The sequence below is a fragment of the Rhincodon typus genome, chromosome 1 (assembly GCF_021869965.1).
Source record: "Rhincodon typus isolate 14 chromosome 1, sRhiTyp1.1, whole genome shotgun sequence".
Taxonomy (NCBI): domain Eukaryota; kingdom Metazoa; phylum Chordata; class Chondrichthyes; order Orectolobiformes; family Rhincodontidae; genus Rhincodon; species Rhincodon typus.
In genome coordinates this window covers 174,851,000-174,876,854 of record NC_063332.1, presented here as the reverse complement: position 1 = coordinate 174,876,854, position 25,855 = coordinate 174,851,000, and the positions used below count along the sequence as shown (strand labels likewise).

General features: G+C 45.0%; 1 protein-coding gene across 1 annotated transcript in view; it reads left to right on the top strand.

The window, feature by feature from the left end:
• Positions 1-25,855, top strand: part of slc4a4a (solute carrier family 4 member 4a) — a 192,188-nt gene that overhangs the window by 41,334 nt on the left and 124,999 nt on the right. Inside the window, exons 3-6 of the mRNA XM_048612755.1 lie at positions 5,965-6,097; positions 8,273-8,433; positions 9,366-9,518; positions 20,761-20,837. Of these exons, the coding sequence (XP_048468712.1) occupies positions 5,965-6,097; positions 8,273-8,433; positions 9,366-9,518; positions 20,761-20,837 (524 nt within the window). The remainder of the gene's footprint in view (positions 1-5,964; positions 6,098-8,272; positions 8,434-9,365; positions 9,519-20,760; positions 20,838-25,855) is intronic.

The following is a 25,855-nucleotide window of genomic DNA, read 5'->3' as shown; positions in this document are numbered from 1 at the left end:
GACTGAGTCGGAGCGAAGAGAAGTCACTGGGCCAGGAAACAGTGACTGTCACGTAAAGATTAAATTAATTCAGAACCTTCTGCAGAACTCAGTTTGAACAAAGGACAGAACTGACTCACTATTCATTTCAACTGAGAGGAATTTCTCACTAATTATTCATAGATAACCTTAAGTGCAGTTTACAGGCCTCTGAGTCAAACTGGACTATGCCAACGTTCGTGTGCCCAGAAGCTTCCTCCCACTCAATGCCACCAAACTCAATATCAACATGTCGTTTTCATTCTGCCTCCTTCATCTGTTTGTCCAGCTTCCTGTCCCTTATATCAAAACCGTTCAGCCCGACCCTGTACCAGCAGATTATCACAGTCTCACCAGCCTCTGGGTAAAGACATTCCTCCTCAATTTTCAGTTGGGGTTTATTAATCATTAGTTTATGGTAATGACTAGTAAAAGCAAGAATTACTCCCATACATCTAAGATATTGGTGTTTCTAATTAGCTGCATCGTTGTAGGGTCAGTTGGCAGGATGGCTGGTTTGTGATGCACAGTAACACCAACAGCATGGGTTCAATTCCCGCACCAGGAAGGACTCTCCTTCTCGAGCTTTCCCCTCGCCCTGAGGCATGGTGACCCTCAGGTTAAACCCCCACCAGTTGTGTGTCTCTGTCTCATGAGAGAGTGGGGAGGAGTCGGGGGGGTGCGGGGTGGTGCGGCATGCTATGGTGACTTTACTTCAGCATCATTGTAACATAATCCCTGGAGTGTGGATGAATGAGAGGACATCCAATTGAGGTATGTAAGCTGCTAAACGGAATTGACAAAATAAATGTAGAGAGGATATTTCCTCATGTGGGGCAATCTAAAACGAGAGGTCACAGTTTGAGAATAGGGGAGGGAGGGGGAAGATTTAAAACAGAGATGAGGAGGAATTACTTCCTTCAAAGGGTCACAAAGTGTGGAATTCACTTAGAACATAGAACATAGAACAGTACAGCACAGTACAGGCCCTTCGGCCCACGATGTTGTGCCGAACTTTTACCCGAAAACTAAGGTCTATCTAACCTCCACCGCTACTTTATACTATCATCCATATGCCTATCTAATAGCCGCTTAAATGCCCCTAATGAGGCTGACTCCACTACCCTCTCCGGCAATGCATTCCACGCCCCTACCACTCTCTGAGTAAAGAACCTACCTCTGACGTCTCCCTGATATCTACCTCCTTTCACTTTAAAACTATGTCCCCTCGTAAAAGCTACCTCCACCCTAGGAAAAAGTCTCTGGCTGTCTACTCTATCTATTCCTCTAATCATTTTGTACACCTCTATCAAGTCACCTCTCATCCTTCGTTGTTCTAAACAGAAAAGCCCTAGCTTTCTCAACCTTTCCTCGTAAGACCTTCCCGCCATTCCAGGCAACATCCTGGTAAATCTCCTCTGCACCTTTTCCAACGCTTCCACATCTTTCCTGTAATGAGGTGACCAGAACTGGACACAATGCTCCAGATGTGGCCGAACCAGGCTTTTGTATAGCTGGAGCATAACTTCACGGCTCTTGAACTCAATCCCTCTATTAATGAAAGCTAACACACCATATGCCTTCTTAACAACTCTATCCACCTGGGTGGCAGCTTTCAGGGAACTGTGGACATGAACCCCAAGATCCCTCTGCTCCTCCACACTGCCAAGAATCTTTCCGTTAACCCTGTATTCTGCTTTCAAGTTTGTCCTTCCAAAATGAATCACCTCACACTTTTCAGGGTTAAACTCCATCTGCCACTTCTCAGCCCAGCTCTGTATTCTATCAATGTCCCTTTGTAACATAGAACAGCCCTCCGCACTGTCCACAACGTGACCCACCTTCGTATCGTCCACGAACTTGCTAATCCACCCTTCCACCCCTTCGTTCAAATCATTTACAAAAACCACAAATAGAAGAGGATCCAGAACAGATCCTTGTGGTACACCACTCGTAACTGAGCACCATGTTGAATATTTTCTGTCCACTATCACCCTTTGTCTTCTAAGGGTCAGCCAATTCTGAATCCAATCTGCCACATTTCCCCCTATCCCATGCCTCCTTACTTTCTGCATGAGCCTACCATGGGGAACCTTATCAAATGCCTTACTTAAATCCATGTATACCACATCCACTGCTCCACCTTCATCCACGTGTTTGGTCACCTCTTCAAAGAATTCAATAACGTTTGTGAGGCATGATCTACCCCTCACAAATCCATGCTGACTATCACGAATCAAACTGTGCCTTTCCAAGTGATCATAAATCCTGTCTCTCAGAGCCCTTTCCAATAATTTGCCCACCACTGACGTAAGACTAACTGGTCTGTAATTTCCGGGGTTATCCCTGTTCCCTTTTTTGAACAAGGGAATGACGTTTGCCTCTTTCCAATCTTCCGGCACTATACCCATGGACAGTGAGGACGAAAAGATCATCGCCAAAGGCCCTGTGATCTCGTCCCTCGCTTCCCATAGAATCCTTGGATAAATCCCATCAGGCCCGGGGGGACTTATCTATCTTCAACTTCCTCGGTATTCCTAGCACGTCTTCTTTACTAACATCAACCTCCTCTTGCCTACCTGCCTGTTTCACAACGTCCTCCTCTACAACTAGGTCCCTCTCAGTTGTGAATACTGGAGAAAAGTATTCATTAAGGACCTCTCCTATCTCTTGAGGCTCTGTGCACAAATTCCCTTTACAATTCTTGATCGGCCCTACCCTTTCTCTGGTCATTCTCTTGTTCTGCACATACTGTAAAAAACCTTGGAGTTTTCCTTGATCCTATCTGCCAAGGTTTTCTCATTCCCCCTTATAGCTCCCCTAAGCCCTTTCTTCAGCTCCTTCCTGGCTAACTTGTATCTCTCTAGAGCCTTTTCCGTTCCTCTTTTCCTAAGCCTGACATAAGCCTCCTTCTTCCTCTTAACCAGTCGTTCGACCTCTCTCGAGAACCATGGCTCCCTCACTCGACCGCATCTTCTCTGCCTGCTAGGGACAAACATATCGAGCACATGCGGTATGCGTTCCTTAAACCATTTCCACATTTCTGTGGTGCTCTTCCTTGACGGCATCTGTTCCCAATTTATGTTCCCCAGTTTTTGCCTAACTGAATTGTAATTACCCTTCCCACTAATTATAAACTTTACCCTGCCATATGTACTATCGTGAAAGAAACAGAGTTATGATCGCTTCCGCCAAAATGCTCTCCTACCAACAGGTCTAACACTTGGCCCGGTTCGTTGCCAAGCACCAAATCCAAAGTGGCCTCTCCTCGTGTTGGTTTAACTACGTACTGTGTCAGGAATCCTTCCTGAACGCACTGGACAAAATCCGCTCCATCTAAACTATTACAACTAAAATGTTTCCAATCAATATTTGGAAAGTTGAAGTCACCCATGACTACAACCCTGTGACTTCTGCACCTTTCCAGTATCTGCCTCCCAATCCGCTCCTCTACTTTTCTGCAACTATTAGGGGGTCTGCAAAAAAACCCCAACAAAGTGACTGCTCCTTTCTTGTTCCTGACCTCAACCCAAACTGACTTGGTAGACATATCATTCTCGACTGCCTTTCAGTAGCTGCTATACTCGCCCTGACTAGCAATGCCTCTCCACCGCCTCTTTTTCCACCCTCCCTATTTCTTTTAAAGCATCTAAATCCCAGAACTTCCAACAACCATTCCTGTCCCTGAGTTACCCAAGTTTCTGTAATGGCCACAACATCGTAGCTCCAAGTACCGACCCATGCTTTAAGTTCATCCGCTTTATTTCTGATACTTCTAGCATTGAAGTATACACACCTCAAACCATCTCTGTGTCCCCAACTATGCTCCATTGACCGCATTTCTTTATAAACCACCTCACTCCCTGTTGTGTCTGTTGGAAGGCCGAATACCTCATCCTCTGAATTATAAATCCAGTTCCCCACCCCCTGCCAAACTAGCTTAAACCATCCCGTACAGCTCTAGCAAACCTCCCTCCCGGGATATTTGTGCCACTCCGGTTCAGGTGCAACTCGTCCTTACTGTACAGGTCCCACCTTCCGCAGAATGTGCTCCAATTATCCACATAATGGAAGCCCTCCCTCCTACACCAGCCCTGTAGCCACGTGTTTAGCTGCACTCTCTCCCTATTTCTTACCTTGTTATCACGTGGCTCTGGTAGTAATCCAGAGATAACTACCCTGTTTGTCCTGGACTTCAGCTTCCAATCTAACTCCCTGTACTCGTTTTTCACATTCTCAGTCCTTTTTCTACCATTGTCATTGGTACCGATGTGTACCATGACTGCTGGTTGCTCACCCTCCCCCTTAAGGATCTTGAAGACACGATCCGAGACATCACGGACCCTGGCACCCGGGAGGCAACATACCATCCGGTCATCTCGTTCACGTCCACAGAACCACCTGTCTGTGCCTCTTACTATCAAATACCCCACTACAATTGCTCTCCTATTGTCCCCCGTTCCCTTCTATGCCACAGGGTCAGGCTCAGTGCCTTCCCCTGGTAGGTCGTTCCCCCGCCCCCAACAGTATCCAAAATGGTATACTTATTATTGAGGGGAACGGCCACAGGGGATCCCTGCACTGTCTGCCTATTCCCTTTCCCCTTCCTGACAGTCACCCAGCTCCCTTTTTCCTGTACCTTGGGTGTGCCCATCTCCCTGTAACTCCTCTCTATCACCCCCTCAGCCTCCCGAATGATCCGGAATTCATCCAGCTCCAGCTCCAGTTCCCTAACGCGGTTTTTGAGTTGGGTGCACTTCTCGCAGGTGAAGTCAGAGGGGACACCAGCAGTGACCCTTACCTCCCACATCCTGCAAGAGGAGCATGCAGCTTCCATTCTCTCTACTCAAGATTTCCAGAAGAAGAATAAAAAAAAGCCTTACCTTAACGACCCTCCACACAGTCCTTTTTTGGTTAGAGGAGGAGGACGGGTGGGAGAGACTACACGTGTAGTGTTTCGGGTTTAGCCAATGCCCAAATTTATCTGTTTCTTCCTGGCTCGCGTTCGCTCCACACACCCGCCACTGAAAACAGAGTGCAGTGGATGCTGGGACATTGAATAAGTTTAATGAGGGGATAGACAGATTTTTAATTAGTAACGGGTTGAAGGGTTAGGGAAAGCGGGCAGGAAAGTGGAGTTGAGGCTGAGATGAGATCAGCCATGATCGTGCCAAATGGTGGAGCAGGTTTGAGGGGCTGAATGGCCTCCTCCTGCTCCCGGTTCTCATATTTTTATGTTAATATAATTGTGCTCACACTTCCTGATTCATATTTTTGGTCACGTTTTTTATTTTCAGTCGTTAATTGAATCAGACTGTCTAAACACTTGGACTGTATGTAAGCAAGTGTCTGCAGGACTGAGCCTGGAGGGCTACTGGAATAATTTCATTCTCTCACACGTTTCTTTTCCAGCTCCATCACCATCTTGTGTTATACCAAGGCCATGCATTCCTTAACTGAGAATGGGCAATGTAGCAATGTCTGATGAACAGGGAATGTTAATAATAGCCGTGACATTCGCAGTGAAGCCCTGTACCTCTGGAGATTAGGAGAGAATGCAAGGCTCCCGTCCATGTTAATAAATCATCCCACTCTCCACTTTCTCTGTAATTCTCACCAGCCTTATATCCCTCTGAGATATCTACGCTTCTCTAATTTTGGCCTCATGAGCATCCCATATTTCCGTTTCTGCACCATTGGTAGCTGCACATCACCTGCCCGGGATCTGAGCTGTGGAATCCCCCCCTTAAACCTCTACACCTCTCTCTCATCCTTTAAAACACCTACGTAGCATGGACCTAACATCCCGTTTATGGGGCTTCGTGTTGAATCTTTAGTCAGGTTTTTGTTTCTTTGAAACACTCCGGGGATGTTGATAACGGCACTGAAGGCGCTATGTAAATGCACATGCTGTTGTTGTAATCCACGCTCACTTTGTCCTTGCAGTCTCACCAGCTGCTGAGAGGATTCGCTTCATGCTGGGGGAAGATGATGAAAGTCCAGCCCCACAACTCTTCACGGAATTGGATGAACTCCTGGCTGTTGATGGACAGGAGATGGAGTGGAAGGAGACAGCCAGGTAGGGAAATGTTCCTGTTCGGAAAAATCCCAAACAAAGAGCCTCCGTGACCTCAGGGTGACCCAAAGGCGATGATGAAGTGCCTTTGACATGTGCTGCCCATGGTTACAGTGCAGAGTGTAGACTGGGCAGTTTGTACACAGCAAGCTGCCACAAACAGCAATGACTAGGAAGATCTGTCTCCATGATGTTAGTTGAGGCACACGTAGTGGCTGCAGGATTTTATACACAGGTTCACCAAATGTCTGACAGATAGGGAAACCCATCCATTTGTTGAAGTGTCAGCTGTTCACACCAGGAGAATTCTAGTGGCAGCTGGAAGTGTGGAGTCGGCTCTCTATCCTCATGGTGGAATGTCCACCATTGAATCTCGAGAGCTTCAACACTGGCTTGACTGACCCAGTTCAACCTTCCCCTCCCTTCCAAGAGTTTACAGTTTTCATTGTCATCAATCTATTCAAGTTTCCTCCCTCATCTTCGCTATCAAGACTCCCTCGACCTAACCCTCAACAACCACTCCTGTAATTTCTCCATTATCTCACCAATGTCAACCTCCCTCCCCAGCCCCACACAACATTATCTTGTGCGTGATAGTGACCTCCTCTGCTTCTTTAGTCTCCGCAGAGTAACCCACTGAATGTCTCCAAAAGCTCTACCCCCAAAAGCCTAAGCATTTGACCAACTTATCACTGTCCCTTCTCCATCCACAACTTCTCACTAATAAGGTCCTTAAAAGAGGTGGGGGATTCTCCTCAATCTCCTAGGGAAATATTTACCGCCTCAGCCATCCCCGCTGAAATAAATTGACCTGGTCGTTATTGTATTGCTGTTTGTGGGAGCTTGCTGTGCACAAACTGGCTGCAAAGCATTCTGGGATGTCCTGAGAATATGAAATATATAAACAAAATGATTTTTTTTCATTTTCTCGGGAGATGTGCAGTTAATGCAGCCCTTTTCAATAACTAGCATGAGATAATGGAGCTGGAGTAGATAATGGAGGCAGTACAGGCACAATGGGCCAAATGGCCTCCTTCTGCCATTGTAATAATTCCATGGTGATGTGCACTTTCCAAGAAGATTTTTTTGAAAAGATTTTTCTTCAGCAGCCCCAGAGAGTCACCGTAATTCAGTATTATATTCCTAAACATCCGTGCTACATTAACACTACCTTACATGTCAGCCTGCAATTTTGCAGAGTCATAAAGATCTCCAGTGCAGAAACAGGCCCTTCGGCCCATTGAGTAAGTGCCATTCAAAACTACCACCTAACTATTCTAATCCTGTTTCCCAGCACTTGGCCCATAGCCTTGTATGCCTAGGCAATGTAATGAGGGTTTCTGCCTCTCCCACACTGACAGGCACTGAGTTCCAGATTCCCACCAGCCTCTGGGTGGAAACTTCTTTCCTCACATCCCCTCTAAACCTCCTGCCTCTTCCCTTCAATCTATGCCCCTGCCCTCCGCCCACCATGGTCACTGAGCCCTCCACCAAGGGGAACAGTTTCATAAACAAACAGAGAAATTGCTGGAGAAACTCAGCAGGTCTGGCATCATCTATGGAGAGAGAGAAGGCAGAGTTAACATTTCGGGTCCAGTGACCCTTCTTCAGAACACCTTTGTCATCAAGGAAGAGCCACCTAATCAATGATGTTTGCAATCATTTCCCACCTCAGGCTCCTCTGCTCCAAGTAAAACAACCCCGATCTGTCCAATCACTCCTCATCACTGAAACTGTCCAGCCCAGGCAACATCCTGGTAAATCTCCTCTCCAGTGCAGTCACATCCCTCTTATATTATGGATTCCAGAACACTCCAGGGGTGTTTAAGAAACCATTTATCAATGAAGTGAATGATGACACCATCGCATTAGTGAGTGAATGGGAAGGGGAACTGACCTGTGCTTAAATTTGTAAGCTACAGCAAGCATGGTTTATTTACTCAACAGTGCTTTTCATTAGGAGCTGGAACTACAGTACAGCCTCCGATAACAGCAGGCTCAGGGATTGTAGTGAGCAGAGGGTCATTGCAGTGTTTGTAAAATCAGTCTCAGTCACTCACAGAAGTGTGGTCTCCGAGTGTGAACAGTGAGGGAAATCATCCCCATTGTGCCTGGGATACGCGAGGTCACTGCAAGCAAACAGGTTTTGTATTTAAACCTTTTGTTCCTTTGCAATAGGTGGATCAAATTTGAAGAGAAGGTTGAAGAAGGGGGTGAGCGATGGAGCAAACCTCATGTGGCCACGCTGTCCTTGCACAGTTTATTTGAACTACGGACATGTATAGAGAAGGGACTGGTCCTGCTGGATCTGGCAGCCTCTACACTCCCACAGATTATTGGTACGTTTCTTCCTGCAACCCAGTGCCTGGGGTAATGTTCTAAAAGGTGCTATATCAATGCATGATATGTAAATATACAATTTCAGTACAGTTACTGAAGGAGTGCGGCACTGTTGGAAATGCCATCATTTAGATGAAACACTAAACTATAGCACTTAGTGTAGCATGATGTATTTCTGTGTCCCCTCCCCCTGCCGGACTTGTTTAAACTCCTTCCAACAGCACTAGCAAACTTACCTGCAAGGGTGTTGATCCCAATGTGGTTCAGGTACAGACCATCTCATTTGTTCATGTCCCACCTTCCCCAAAAACAGCTCCGGTGATCCAAGCATCTAAAACCCTCTGTCGTGCACCACCACGCATTCATCTGTCCTATTTTCCTATTTCTATACATGCTAGCACGTGGCACCGGGAATAATCCAGAGATTATGAACATTGAGGTCCTGCTTTTTAATCTACTGCCTAGCTCCCTGATTCCTCATTCCTCACTTTGCCCAAGTTGTTGGTACCAACATGTACCACGACCTCTAACTCATTAACCTCCCCTTTCTGAATGCCCTGCAGCTCCATTTGCAACCTCAGCTCAGGGTGTGAAAATAAATCGCAGCCATTATTTCCCAGATCTGCTCAACATTTTTCACTCAACCAATATCTCTGAAAATAGACAATCAGTTCTTTTACTTACACTGCTGTTTTTGTTGGAGCTTACTGTGTGTAAATTGGCTGCTGTGCTTTTCCTACATTACAACACCAACTGCCCTTTAGAAATACTTCATTGGCTGTAAGGGATGTTCTGAGGATGTGAAAGGGGCAACAGCAATGCAGGTTCTATATTGATGGTGTTTGGTGACTTTAATGGGACAGACTTCAGAGTTGGACCTGATTTCTTGCCCCCTCCAGGGGACTGACCCTTTTCTCTTGTATTCTGGCAGAGACGGTCATCGATAACCAAATTGCTCATGGGCTTTTAAAGGCTGAACTGAAGGAGAAAGTGACCTACACTCTGTTGCGCAAACATCGGCACCAGACCAAGAAATCCAACCTCCGCTCGCTGGCTGAAATCGGGAAGACAGTGTCGAGTGCAAGTAGGCTGTTTTCCGCCTCAGATAATGGTAATGCAGGTGCCAATTTGCTGCAGTCACCTCTCCCACTTCAGTTACTGTCTACCAGCCCCATTGCTCTTCTCCATCACTATACATTCCAGACCTCGTCATCTTCCATGTATGGTCTCATATCATAGGAAGGAAAACCCACTCCAAACAACAACCTCATGGAAGCCTGTTTGCCCACGGATATGGATGGGAGTGCAGCTCTAACAACCTCAGAACCCACACCAGCAACCCCCCCCAAACCCCACCCCAACACTTGTTATTAGACACTATGTCCAGAGTACCACAATATCCTAAAGTCATCTTTAGACGATAAGCCAACATGCTTGAAGCTGGGAGGGAAGTGTAGATGATCAGGGCAAGATTCTGTCCTGATGAAGGGTGTAAACCTGAAACGTCGACTTTCCTGCCCCTCTGATGCTGCCTGGCCTGCTGTGTTCCTCCAGATCCTCACTGTGTTGACTCTAACTCCAGCATCAGCAGTTCTTGCTCTCTCCAAGATGGTGTTTCTCTCACATAATCACCAGAAGAGACAATTCCTACCCTCAGATCAGTTCCATTGTCACACCATGACTGCTCTGCATTCTAACTTCACTCCACGAAATCCTTAACCAATAAATCTCCAACTCCCACAATCCCAACAGCCCTAAAGCTTTTGAGGGGAGAGAGAGTTTCAGATTCCCACTCCACTTTGTGTGGAGAAGATTATAAAGACATAATGGGAAGAGAATACTTTGCCCATGGGAAATTCCTCACAGAAGACACTTGTCTGCTATTACCTGATTTATAGCTTGTTCCATCTGTTGAAGGGTCATGGATGCCAACAGCTGTGGAAGATTGCCCTGTAGTTAGTGCAAAACCATTCTCTGTGCCCTCAACTCTGAACTTTAAAACATGTTCCCGGTGCCAGAGACAATTAATCATCAGAATTACACTTAACACAACTTTACAGAAACACCAAGGAGTGGAAATTGACTCCAAATGTAACCAGTTACAATGGGGTGTGAAAAAGCATTAGCTCATTAGGAGCTACTAACCATTGGATAGATGTGAAACATTTGAGTCTTTTTGAGTTAATGATTTGGGTCATTTTTCAGCTGAAAACTGCATTGTTTTGCAATCCCATGCAGTCCTCTGCTTGGTTAGTGTACATCTTTTTTAAAATAGTTCTTCGCTACCTCTGCACCAACATCCATCCCTGAAGATCCCATTGACCAACTGGTAAGAGACACCAGTAATATTACACTCAGAGAGATGTCCCTTTCTCTAAGTTAGTGTTCCTCTATGCTATAACTATTGAAACTGATCGGATTTTCAGATGGTGTACTGATTGACTGGCGTAATCCCTAGTGGGGGAAAGTTCTTTAGTGTTTACAATAAAGAGATTTAAAACTTGAAAACTTACAATGACATAAAACTATAGTAAAGATATTTCTTTATAGTAATATTTAAGATGATCGTGATGATCTGCTACAGCAGGATATACATAAATATCTCTATATATTTATCACTGAGCTCCTATTGTGCGCTGATGGGAGCTAGAGTGGAGAGTGTTACAGAGATCACTAGTTATTAGTGGGCTCACTGTGAAGCCAGTCAGTCACTACCACATCTTGGGGTATGATCACCGTACATGAAATCATTTGGAACATTGGTGATGGAGTTGGTTGGATCTCAGTTTCTTCACTGGGGTGAATCTTGTGAGTTTCTGGCTGAGTGCACTGACCCAGTAGTCACATATTGGAAACTCGGTGTGCCCCCCAGTGTGGGGCAGGGCAATGTTACAGATTTGTGACATTCCATTGATAGAATGAGCAATGCATTGCCAGCCGAATACATTACTTCCCAATGCCCTGATCCACACACTCAGTCAAGTGAAACTCCATATCAGGAGGTCAGCCTGACAAGCTTCACCCTATCGTACACTGATTGTTAATTGCTCGAATGTGGATAATGATATGAACTTTTGAATATGTTTTTAAATTACATATCCTCGTGTATTTAGTCAAAGAGTGATGCTGAAAGTGGATTGTAATTCAGCAAATCACAACCTTATTAACTGGAATATCTTTCTAAAACCTGAAATTATCTCACTCAAAATAGTTTTCCAAAGTGTCAAAATGATTCCATTAGGTCTTTATTCTATAAGACGGATTTACAAACATAAGGATATGTAACTGTTATTTTACATCTTAATTCATTTTGCTTCTTAAACGTTATTGACCAGGGTTGATTGCTCACTTGTCATTGAGACTTCCATCTTCAGATTAATTGTGAGGTTTGTCCAAATATTAGAAGCAATTTGCAAATATGAAATATTTGAATACGTTTGTGCATTGGACTATGTTCGAATATTTGTGAGATTGGATGATAAGTTCTGAAGGGTTTGGAGTACAGCACATTCCCTGGTTGATTGAGCTTGACAAGTACCATGATGACAGATGAGATTTGATCTGTTGATTTTGTGCCTTGTGATTGTCTGAGATTACAGGTTGCTGATCTGGAGTCTCCTCCTCTTGACTGTCCTTTTTTGCTGTGAATTGAATTTCCTGCTGCTGTTGCTAGATTTTTCTCTCTCTCTCACCCTTGCCTTGCTGCCGTGCACTCTCCATCTCGCTATCGATGGCCTACAATAAGCTTGCAGTCCGCTCAAGAACTCTGTGCCTTGCCTGGCATTCCGATGCTCAGACCAGGACCTCCGAGCCCAGCAGAGCCTAAGCATGGCACTGCTCAGTAAGTCCAACACTTGTCAATGACGGGAGGGCTAGGGAGGGGGACAGAGTGACCTAGGCCACAAGGAGACGGACTGAGCCATAGTAACCTGCTCATTTTACTAATTTGTGCTCCTGTGCATCAACTGAGGTTGTATTATATCGAGTAGAGAAGATTAACAGGTGATTGAGTTATAGAGTCATACAGCACAGAAACAGACCCTTTGGTCCAACTAGTCCATGCCAACCATGTTTCCCAAACTAGCCTAGTCCCGTCTGCCTGCATTTGGACCATATCCCTCGAAACCTTTCCTATCCATGTACCTGTCTAAATGTCTTTTAAATATTGTAACTGTACCTGTCTCCACCACTTCGTCTGGCAGCTCATTCCATACACACACCACTCTCTGTGTGAAAAAGTTGCCCCTCAGATCCCTTTTAAATTTTTTTCCTCTCACCATTAAAATATGCCCCCTAGTTTTGAATTCTCCTACCCTGGGGAAAAGACCCCTCATGATTTTATAAAACCTCTATAAAGGTCACCTCTAACCTCCTACACTCCAGTGAAACAAGTCTCAGCCAATGTAGCCTCTTCCTTATAATTCAAACCCCCCCCTTCCTGGCAACATCCTGGTAAATCTTCTCTGAACCGTCTCCAGTTTAATAATACCTTTTGTTTAGCAGGGCAACCAGAACTATTGAGTTCTTGATCGATAATTAATGGGTTTGACAGAGTAAATAGCCAGAAACAGTTCAGTGTGTGTGGATGGGGGGGGGAAGGGAGAGTTCAGAGTGAGGGGACCCATTGTTAAAGCTAGAGACAGCTTGTTCAGGAGTGGTGTCAGGAAGCACTTTCACACCAGCAGGAGGATGGAATTCCCCTCTCAAAATTGTTGAGAATTCCAGTTGGGAAGTTTAAAATGGATAGGTTTTTGGTGGTTAAGAATCAAGGCTGATGGGTGGAAGTGAAATATAAAGCAGTCATGAGTTAACTGGATGACAGAACAGCCTCATACAGTCATAGAGATGTACAGCACGGAAACAGACCCTTTGGACCATGCTGACCAGATATCCTAAATTAATCTAGTTCTATTGCCAGTATTTGGCCCATCTTCCCTCTAAACCCTTCCTATCTATGTACCCATCCAGATGTCTTTTAAATGTTGTAATTGTGCCAGTCTCCACCACTTTCTCTGGCAGCTCATTCCATACACGCACCACCCTCTGCGTGAAAAAAGTTGCCCCTTAGGTCTTATTCACCCCATCTATACCCCTCATGATTTTATAAACCTCTAAATGGTCACCCCTCAGCCTTTGACACTTCAGGGAAAAAGTCCCAGCCTATTCAACTTCTCCCTGTAGCTTTAACCCTCCAACCCCAGCAACATCTTTGTAACTCTTTTCTGCGCTCTCTCAAGTTTAACAACATCCTTCCTATAGAAGGGCAACCAGAATTGTATACATTATTCTAAAAGTGGCCACAGCAATGTCAACATGACTGCAGCAACATGACATCCCAACTCCTATACTCAATGCACTGACCAATGAAGGCAAGTGTGCTAAATACCTTTTGCACCATCCTGTTGACCTGCAACTCCACTTTCAAGGAACTATGCACCTGCACCCCTAGGTGTCTTTGTTTGATAATACTCCCCATGGACCTACCATTAATTGTGTAAGTCCTGCCCTGGTTTGCCTTACCACAATGCAAAACCTCACATTTAACAAAACTAAATTCCATCTGCCAGTCCTCGGCTCATTGGCCCATCTGATTATCGTCCCGTTGTACTCTGTGATCATCTTCTTCACTGTCCACTGCACCACCTATTTTGGTGTCATCTGCAAACTTACTAACCATACCTCCTATATTCACACCTAAATCATTTGTATAAATGACGAAAAGCAGTGGACCCAGCACTGATCCTTCTGGCACACCGCTGGTCACAGGCCTCCAGTCTGAAAAGCAACCTTCCACCACCACCCTCTATCTCCTACCTTTGAGCCAATCTTGCATCCAATTGGCTAGCTCCCCCGGATCCCATGTGATCTAACCTTGCTAACCAGTCTACCATGCAAAACCATGTCGAATGGAATCCATATTGACAATGTCTACCACTCTGTCTTCATCAATCCTGTTTGTCAACTCTTCAAAAAACTCAATCAAGTTAGTGAGTCACGATTTCCCACACACAAAGCCATGTTGACTATCCCTAATCAGTCCTGGCCTTTCCAAATGCATCTAAATCCTTTCCCTCAGAGTTCCTTCCAACAACTTGCCCACCACTGATGTAAGGCTCACCGGTCTATAGTTTCCTAGTTTTTCCTTACCACCTTTCTCAAATAGTGGCACCACGTTAGCCAATCTCCAGTCATTCGGCGCCTCACCTGTGGCTATCGATGATACAGATATCTCAACAAGGGCCCAGCAATCACTTCCCTAGCTTCCCACAGAGTCCTAGGGTACACCTGATCAGGTCCTGGGGATTTATCCACCTTTATACATTTTAAGACATCCAGCACCTCCTCTTCTGTAATATGAACTCTTTTCAAGACATCACTATTTATTTTCCCAAGTTCTCTAGCTTCAATGTCCTTCTCCACAGTAAATACTGACGTGATATATTTGTTTAGTATCTCACCCATCTCCTGTGGTTCCAAACATAGACACCATATTGATCATTTAAGGCGTCCTGTTCTCTCTGTTGACATAGTTATAGAATCCCTTTGGATTCTCCTTAACCATATTTGCCAAAGCTATCTCATGTCCCCTTTTTTCCCTCCTGATTTTCCTCTTAAATATACTCCTGTTGTCCTTATACTCCTCTAGGGATTCCCTTGATCCCAGCTGTCTATACCTGCAATATATCCCCTTTCTCTTGACCAGTGCCTCAATTTCTCTAGTTGTCCAGCATTCCCTAGACCTACCAGCCTTGCCCTTCACACTGATAGGAACCCATTGTCTCCTTTTTAAAGACCTCTCCCTTCCCAACTATCCTTTTACCTGCTAATATCTCCTCCCTATCAACTTTTGAAAATTCCTGTCTAATACCATCAAAATTGGCCTTTCTCCAATTTAGAACTTTAACTTTTTGATCAGTTCTATCCTTTTCCATCATTATTTTAAAACTAATAGAATTATGATCACTTGCCCCAAAGTGCTCCCCCACAGACACCTCAGTCACTTCCCCCACTGACACCTCAGTCACTTTCCCTTCCTTATTTTCCAACAGAAGGTCAAGTTTTGCTCCTTCTCTAGTAGGTACATCCACTTTTGAATAAGAAGTTTTCTTGTACACATTTAACAAATTCCTCCCCATCTAAGCCGTTAACACTATGACAGTCCCAGTCTACATTTGGAAAGCTAAAATCCCCTATCACAACCAACCTGTTATTCTTATAGATAACTGAGATCTCCCTACAAATTTGCTTCACAATTTCCTGCTGACTTTTGGTGGGTGGAGGACCTTTAATACAATCCCAATAAGGTGATCATTTCTTTTTCTCAGTTCTATCATATGACTTCATTGGAAGACCTCCCAGGAATATCCTCCCTAAGTACAGTCATAATGTTATCCCTAACCAAAAATGCCAACCCCTTTTCTCTCTTGCCCACCTTTCTATCTTTCCTACCTTGGAACATTAAGTTGCTAGTCCTGCCCTTCTCTTAGCCATGTCTCTATAATAGCTGTGATATCCCAATCCCATATTCCCAACCATGCCCTAAGTTCATCTGCCTTACCTGAAAGGCCTCTTGTATTGAAGTTAATGCAGTTTAATTTATCAGTCTTACCTTCTTCTCTGCTGAACTCTTGTCTACATTGACAATTAGCTTGCTCCCCTTGTCTACTGTACCGTCCTCAGCCTTTTCTCTTATATCACTATCGTTTTGGTTCCTCACCCCACCCCCCTTTACTAGTTTAAAGCCTCCCAAGTAGCACTAACAAATCTCCCTGCAACGATATTGGTCCCCTTCCCTCTTATCTACGTCATTTCTATCCCTGAAGAGATCCCAATGATCCAAAAATGTGAATACTTGCACCCTGCAGCAACTCCTCAGCCACACATTCATCTGCCCTATCCTCTTATTCCTACTCTCACTAGCCCAGGAGTAATCCAGATATTACTAGCCTTGAGGACCTAATTTTAAACTCCTGCCAAACTTCCTTTATTCTCTCTGCAGAGCCTTGTCCCTTTCCCAATCTATGCCATTGGCACCAACATGTACAACAATCTCCTGCTGCTCCCTCTCCCCTTTGAAATATTTTGCACTTGCTCCGAGACATCCTTGACCCTGGCACCAGGAGGTAACGCATCACTCTGATGTCTCGCTGACAGCCTTACTCACTATTATAGATTTCCAAAAGAGAAGATTAACATTTAGAAGTTTTATAAGTCTTAAAATCAGACACTTAGCTGATCAGGCTTGGAAACCAAAGATCGTCCTCTTCTCCTGTAGTTTCAGGCAGTGATTTTTTTTCTTTTGAAATTACTGATACCTCTTGCAGCTACACCTGAATCTGAACATTAGACTCCTCACATCAGCTATGAAACTGCACTGCTTGTCTGTTATTTCAGTGAAACCCAATCTCCAGAGTCCTTATGTAATTTCTCAGTCTGACAGCTGTGAAACTACGCTGTTACCTGCTTCATAAAGAGCCATTCTCTGAGCCTTATGCAATTCCGCAGTGTCCGACCTTGCCACCTGGTCACTGTCCCAAAACTCTCACTCCTTCCTCTCTTTTAAAGCATTTTAAAAAAAGTTCCAAAAAGCAATGCAAAACTGGTAAAAACAGCAATTCCTGTCCCAAGGAAGTGAGTAAATCCAGCTAAGCACTGAAAAAAATCTCAAAGTCAAGAGCACCTCTCACAGCCATGATTCTCTCCCATCCACCATTAGACTTGAGGGGCTGAATGGCTTGTTTCCACTCGTTATGGGGAAATACAGCTCTCTCTCAGAGAGATACTATCACTGCATCCAGTAGTTTTTGGTATGTCTGATTTATGGAGCAGTTGGGAGTTTTGTGAGCAGGATCTCAGCGGCTGTAGGATTGGGGGAGGTTCTGGTTTGACCCCATCCACTGAAGACTGAGATTGCACTGAAATACAAAGCTGGGGGGGTTTCAGCTTAAACCCTTGGAGTTTGATGCTGGGTGAGTTTTCTACTGTGAACATGAACCCATCCCAGAAGGCCTTATGAACCACTGGCAGAGCCTTTAATGAGTCAACGACAGCGAGAGTCTGTAACCACAAGCCTCAAGCCACCGACCTCCCATAACCCCCACCCTAAATCTTCCAACACTCACCGCCCCCCCCATATTCCCCAGCACAACCCTCACTCCCCAGCCCCTGAGAATGGTTCTGCTGGAGTGTTAGCTCCATTTCCCCATTAACTTCCACCCCTTAAAGCTCCCCAGTGTGGACCTGCTCTCTCCACCACAATCTCTCAATGAGGTGTGTTATCCAGCTCCTTTAATTTAGTTAAGGCACAGCCCTTAAAGTCCCATTCTGACTGATAAGGAAGAGAAGGGTTGGGTGCTGAGCCCATTCTGTCTCAATATTGGTGCGACAATATTGACCTGGAAGATAGGCTCTGTACACTGCCTTAAGCCGGTACAGCGCAGGACCTCTGGTGTTGCAATCCAGGCCTTTATTTCAGATCTAAAGAATGATATCCTGACACTTGTTCTCAAAGCAGAGCAGATGTTAACAAGTGGCCTATTGTCGTAGGTAATTCTTTAAAGGGATGGTTATTAGCGATTGTAGGGAAAATCTGTCCTGACTATTTATTTCAACATTCTGCTCTCCAGAACAAGGGTAACCAGAAGTTTGAAACAGCAGCTGACCCCATTACATTTTCTTTCCAGTCTGAGGTTTAGCAGTAAGTATCTGTACATTTACACAGCCAGAGGCAACTCCATACCAGGTCCAACAGGCTGACCGGGAAAAACTGCAGCAAATAAGATGGCATCGGTACCGCGATGTAGATAATCCACAACCTAATTCTGTGCAAGTCTAGGCCCAAAACGTCAGCCTTACTGCTCCTATGATGCTGCTTGGCCTGCTGTGTTCATCCAGCTCTACACCTTGTTATCTCTGTGCAAGTCTGTTTAGACGTAGTTTGAAGTAGAGTTATTTTGCCTTGCATTTTTAAAGGTTTAAGAGTTGGATTCATTCTGGGAGGTTCGAGGTAGGTAATCACAAGTTGTAAAGAGACTTTTCTTTCCTTTGCTGCATGGATGGGTTAATGGAAACACAAAACGGAGCTCTGACTTCCTGTCATGTACTCCAGGGTGGGTGCTATCTCCTCTCTGGGTGAGTGTGGGTGTCAAAGAACAAGAACAAGAACAAGAACAAGAACAAAGAAAATTACAGCACAGGAACAGGCCCTTCGGCCCTCCAAGCCTGCGCCAATCCAGATCCTCTATCTAAACCTGTTGCCTATTTTCCAAGGATCTGTATCCCTCTGCTCCCTGCCCATTCATGTATCTGTCTAGATACACCTTAAACGATGCTATCGTGCCCGCCTCTACCACCTCCGCTGGCAATGCGTTCCAGGCACCCACCACCCTCTGCGTAAAGAACTTTCCACGCATATCTCCCTTAAACTTTTCCCCTCTCACCTTGAAATCGTGACCCCTAGTAATTGAGTCCCCCTGTGTCTTACTCACAGCAACAGCCTGAGGTGCAGTGGGTACAGTTTATAAACCAGTAGCCCCAGGTTCCATTCCTACGCCACAACTTGCTGGGTCACAGGCGAGTATGGGTGCTGGCAGAATCTTTGGATGGTCGACGTGGACTTGATGGGCTGAATGGCCTGCTTCCACACTGTAGGGATTCTATGAGGCTAACATCTTGTGGATTTTTCTTTGAATTAATGCCCATTTTCCCTCTCAGGTGGATCCCAAGGGACTTTTCAAAACGGAGCAAAGGTGTTCCTCGTGGTGAATGGGCCAATGTTTATGCCCTAATTATGGATATAATTACTGTTTTAAAAAGTGCTTGTTTAAATATTAAAATTGCATTGGTTAATTTTTAAACGTTAACAGGTATTCAGCTCTGTAGATCAAATTATACTCCCTAAAGATGAAAAGGAGCGATAAGTAAATCTACCGAAACAATTGTAGCAAAACCTTCCATAATGCCAAAATAAAGTCACTTTTCTGCAGCATTTTTATTCGAACCTGTTTTAAAAGTTAAGATAATATATTGAAGATAAGACCAACACTTACCTAATAACAGTTTAACCATTTAGGGTTTTAAGTCCTCACTGTGAATTAATGTCACTAAATATATGACCTGATTATCCCATTGCTGTCTGTGGGAAATTGCAGTGAGCAAATTGGTTGATGTGTTTCCAGTAGTGTTAGTGGTGACTACACTGGAAAGATACAGCCTCCCAGGCTGCAAAGTGCACTGGGACAATCTGAGGTTGGGAAAGACAGCGTACAAAATGCTAGTCTTTCTTTAATCATGGGCCCAGTGCACCATAGATTTTGGAGATACAAGGAGACTTTACTTCTCCAGGGAGGAAGTAGAGGAGCTTTCTTACGTCTTACAAGAGGATTCACAGCCAACTACTATGTCTAAGACAGTATTGCTCACCGTAATCCACACCACCCTGCCCTATTGCCTCGAGCTCCTTGCAGGTCCATGCAGCAACGTGGAGTGATCTGCAGTCTCAGTGTGGGTCTTGCAGCTACACAATGAGGCTCTGGGCATCTCCCCAGTTTTTCAGGACTCTTTCTCAGTCTAGGACACCACTAGGAACAGACATGGTGCCACTTCCTGACTTGCAAAGTTATAGGAGAACCCTGCAGTTTCACCGGAGGTTCACTGAGGAGTGAACCCTCCACCACAGAGTAGCTCTCTACTTCTGTTACAGTAAACCTTGTGTCTCTTCTTCACCCTAGGCATCTCACCACTCCTTCAACAGCAAGAATCACAAAACCTAAGACATCCACAAGCCGCTGAAAGCCTTGCAGCAGTTCCTGAGCTACTCAAGTCCCAAACGATGAGAGATCAATGCAGAATGAAAATGCTGCACTCACATGAGTTAGGAATGGCCCAGATAATAGCACAGGTCCCCCACTCCACTCAGGAGACTAAAGCTTCCAGCTGGGCCATTCAATAGGGAATTGGATGATGATTTGGACAGAAATGGTGCACATGAATGTGGGGAAAAAGCAGGGGATTGGCATTTGGGGATAGAAGCAGTGCAGGCACGATGGGCTGAATGGCCTCTGTCTGTGCCCTATCTATTTTGCAATTCTGTGAAAACCCAATTCCAGCAGCAGGAAAGAATTGTGAAAAATGATTTCTGTGCAATGCAACTTGCATCAAAAGAAAAGAAACAAGAGAGTAGCCAGTTATTCAAGGCGTGCATGCTTTTATTTTTCTCTCAGAATCTATTCTTCAGCTGCATGCTTTCTGTCTGTGTCCTGGATGGCAATGCCCTGGATAACAGTGAGAGTTCCATTTTAATTCCTGTCATTGGGTTTCTATTCCAGGCAGCCCCGGATTAACCCATCGGAACCTGACTTCAGGAAGCATGAACGATATCTCGGACAAACCAGACAAGGACCAGGTGAATATATACAAAAGTATCTGCTGCCCTATACAAAAGCCTGGTTCGGCCACATCTGGAGTATTGTGTCCAGTTCTGGTCACCTCATTACAGGAAAGATGTGGAAGCGTTGGAAAAGGTACAGAGGAGATTTACCAGGATGTTGCCTGGAATGGAGGGAAGGTCTTACAAGGAAAGGTTGAGAGAGCTAGGGCTTTTCTCTTTAGAACGACGCAGTATGAGAGGTGACTTGTTAGATGTGTGCAAAATGATCAGAGGTATAGATAGAGTGGACAGTCAAGAGACCTTTTCCTAGGGTGGAGGTAGCTATTACAAGTGGGCATAGTTTTAAAGTGAGTGGAGGTAGATATAGGGGAGACATCAGAGGTAGGTTCTTCACTCAGAGAGAGGTAGGGGGCGTGGAATGCATTGCTGGAAAGGGCAGTGGATTCGGCCTCATTAGGGGCATTTAAGTGGCTATTCGATAGGCCTATGGATGATAGCATAAGGTAGGGGTGGAGGTTAGATAGACCTTAGGTTTAGGGTAAAAGTTCGGCACAACATCATGGGCTGAAGGGCCTGTACTATGCTGTACTGTTCTATGTTCTATGAATGTGGGTACTGAGGTTGATGTGTAGAGGTGTCCTCGAGTTCTGGTTACCCTGAGGGCTGGGAGAGGAGGCTCTGAAGAGGGAATGGTACGGTTTTCAGAACATTTCGCAAAGTCAAATCTTTGGGAACATCCATGAAAAATCCCAAACTGGCCAGCTTGCAAGTTACATACCTTGACAACCCATTTTCAGGGATTTGTGAGAATTGTTCTTTGGGCCAGACATGTTGCCCTTGACAACCTGTTGGTGGATTGCTGTAATTTGTGTTGTTGGGGTACATTCACAGCACAGTTTTTATTTATTTATTTATTCGTTTGTGGGATGTGGGCTCCACCTGCTGGCCCAGCATTTCTTGCCCATCCCTAGTTACCCCCTTGAGAAGGTGGAGGTGAGTTGCCTTCTTGAACCACTGCAGTTCATGTGCTGTAGGCTGACCCACAATGTCCTTAGGATGGGAATTCCAGGATTTTGACCCAGCAACACTGAAGGAACAGTGATATATTTCCAAATCAGGTTGGTGAGTGTCTTGGAGGGGAACTTGCAGGGGGTGGTGTTCCCATGTACCTGCTGCCCTTGTTCTTCTAGATGGAAGTGGGCGTGGGTTTGGAAGGTGCTGTCTGAGGATCTTTGGTGAATTTCTGCAGTGCATCTTGTAGATAGTACACACTGCCGTGACTGAGCATCAGTGGTGGAGGGAGTGAATGTTTGTGTATGTAGTGCCAATCAGGCGGCTGCTTTGTCCTGGATGGTATCAAGCTTTTTGAGTGTTGTTGGAGCTGCACTCATCCAGGCAAGTGGGGAGTATTCCATCACACTCCTGACTTGTGCCTTGTAGATGGTGGAACAGGCTTTGGGGAGTCAGGAGGTCATAGGGTCATAGAGATGTACAGTATGGAAACAGACCCTTTGGCCCAACTCATCCATGCTGACCAGATATCTTTGATAAATCTAGTCCCATTTGCCAGCATTTGGCCCATATCCCTCTAAACATTTCCTATTCATATACCCATCCAAATACCTTTTAAATGTTGTCATTGTACCAGCCTCCACCACTTCCTCTGGCAGCTCATTCCATACACACACCATCCTCTGCCTGAAAAAGTTGACCTTCAGGTCCCTTTTAAATCTTTCCCCTCTTACCTTAGACCTATACCCTCTAGTTTTGGACTCCCCCACCCTGGGGAAAAGACCTTGTCCATTTACCCTATCCATGCCCCTCGTGATTTTATAAATCTCTATAAGGTCACCCCTCAGCCTCCGACACTACAGGGAAAATAGCCCCAGCCTATCCAGCCTCTCCCTATAGCTCAAACCCTCCAACCCTGGCAATACCCTTGTAAATCTTTTCTGAACCCTTTCAAGTTTCACAATATCCTTCCTATGGCAGGGTGACCAGAATTACACACAGAGTTCCAATAGTGGCCTCACCAATGTCCTGTACGGCCCCAGGTTACTCATTGTAGGATCCCTGGAGAGGTATATTAGGGAGGGAGATCCAGGATTTTGACCCAAGGACAAAGGGAACAAGATATTTGTCAGAATGATGTGAGGCTTGGAGCTTCAAAACAATCAGGGGACACTTAATGTGACAGTGTTGTTCCAATCAATATAATGTCTGATGATGCCTTTTGCTTCGTCTTAATTAAAAATCCTCGCCCTTGTTTTCAAATTCCTCCGCAGTTTCATCGATCCCTTTTGGGTCGTTTCCCCCCTCCCATCACCCTGACCTTTGAGATCCTTGTGTTTCTTCAAATCTCACCCCTGACACATCACCGAATTTAATCACCCCATCATTGGTGGCCGTGTTTCCAGCACTTGGGGTGCTAAGCTCTACAATTCCCTCTCGCTAACCTCTTCACCACCTCTCTAAGGCATTCCTTTTGACCTGCACCTGCTCTCCTGTTATCTTCTTAGGTAACTCAGTGTCAAATTCTGCCTAATAATTTTTTTTCCCTGTGAAGCACCAGGGGACATTTTGTTACACTTACAAGATTTTTGTCTTAAAAGTTGGGAGCTCTCCAGAGAAGTTCCCTGAGGTAATGTTTGAAACTACAGTCTGCATCTGGTCTTCTCCAACCCTATTTATTACCAGCGCTACCCTGAATGCCCAGTTACACTGACTCTGGAGGATTGACACATTCTGGTGTGTGGTTCTGACCTTGTACGCTCCACTGGTCTTGGAAATGGGCCGTCCTCAAGCTGGTTCCTACTTCCTAATCAGAAACCACAGCTTCAAAACCAACTGGGTCAGTATCTGGTGGTCCTTGCTCTGATTTTTGAACACTCATGTTGCAAGGGGCAGAGACAGAAATCACAGTGCCCAGTGGTGCTCCTGGTCTGGAATCCTCCCCTCCCCCTGGCCCTGGACCCACCCCTAACCCAGAACACAACAGCTTCTCCCCTGCCCAGCCCACCCAAACACTGCAGGCCCCTCTGGAGGCTCATTATTCACAGCCCTGAAAATACAACGCATTTTGGATAATCCGGTTGTCATCGCATTGCTGCTTGCGGGATCTTGCTGTGCGCACATTTGCTGTCATGTTTTTCACATAACAATAGCGTCTATGCTTCAAACATTCCCCAGCAGCCTTGGAGCACTTTCAGATATCTTAAAGTTGTGAAAGGCGCCATATTAATGCAAGTCAGGTGGGCTTTACTGCAGCTACCGTAGGTGAGTTTTGACCCTGAGCAAATGTCGAACAACGGCAACTGATTTAGATGTTTCTCAATTGTTCTTTGCAATTTCTGAGACTCCTTGGCATAGCCTTCTAAATGAGTCAACACTTCCAAACCAGGACTGACTTAGGATTAGGGATATTGTCACATGTGCTCACATGCTCACAGTGAAAAATTTACAAGTCGCCACATTACAGCACCATCTGAGGGACAAAGGTACCTAGGTACAGATTCTTAAGAACAAATTCTTGGGGAAAAAGATTAGAAAAATGAAGAAAGAAACGTCCAGTGTTACAGATCACATGATCAGTAATTATAGCTCAGAATAACAAGGGTAAGGACAAGAGATACATACAAGCAGCACCAACTACATACTCCCCTTTCGATTCACACACCATCAACTTGAAACTGCATTGCTGTTCCTTCATTAACAAGGAGTTAAATTCCTGGAACTCCCTTGCTAACAGCACAGGGATTGTACCTTCCTGTGCCCCTCACTGTGACTTCTTCACCTCAACCCCACCGTGGCCATTTGGCGTGCTCCCTTCCATCGCGAACAACATCCCAACAATACAATGAACAAATTAGCAGGGCATCACCAAAGAGGATAGTGTTTTGCATTTAGAGTGCCACCAGTCAACAAATTATTGTTATCCTTCCTGCGTGACAAGTGAAAACTGCTTCTCTCGAACCGAAATGAAGATTTGTGTCCTCGTACTCCTGTGAAAATCTCTGACCTCTTTTCAGCTGTCAAGAAAATAAAAACCTGCAGGAGTTGAAGAAAGGAGTATTTACAGGAGGCCGTGATAGGGGGTGACCCAAGGTTGGGTCCAGTTGCCTTGGAGGCAGTTTTACAGGAGTTAGAAACTTCTCAAAGGAACCATGAGATCGGGGGGGTGGGAGTTCTTCCCAGTGAGACGCATCTGCCTCGGGAGGTTTGACCCCAGCTGGATTCCAGCAGTGAACAAGCAGAAAGCCACAGTATCTTTGCTCCCATATCATTGACTCTTACTATTCATAATGAAACTGTCTCAAAAGTTACACTGCAGGACTGTCAGTCCAAAATGCATGACTAATAATTTAAATTCTTGTTAACCCTTTTCACTACTGATTTCTTAAAGCACGGTGATTTACAGCAACATTTCAAAACCAAACAGCAATTAAAGCAGTACCAGGGGACAAAGGGTCAGTTATTTCTTTCCTGCCCAATTCTCGCTCATGAAGACACTGCCCTCTGTCTCATTCTTAAAGATAATATTAAAGAACAACTTCTTTAACCAGTCATTTTGGTCATCTGTCACTCAGTGTCAGACTCTGTAGGATAAAACTCTTGGGAAGCACCTTGGATAATTCTCACTATGTTTAAGTCGTTATATTAATGTAAGCTGAGCGGCTATTTCATAATTGAATTTACAGTTAACTGTCCTTTATTTCTGAACATAATTTTTTATCTCCCCCACACCTCCTATAATTTATCGTTGTATTGAATCTTCCAGCATTTTGGGTAAAGTGGGCAAGTGTGTCCCTGAGCAATGATTATCCACTGTCTTACTCAGAGTGTATCCCTGAGCAATAATTACCCATTGTGTTACACTGAGTGTGTCCCTGAGCAATAATTACCCATTGTGTTACACTGTGTCCCTGAGCAATAATTACCCACTGTGTTACACTGTGTCCCTGAGCAATAATTACCCATTGTGTTACTCTGAGTGTGTCCCTGAGCAATAATTACCCACTGTGTTACACTGAGTG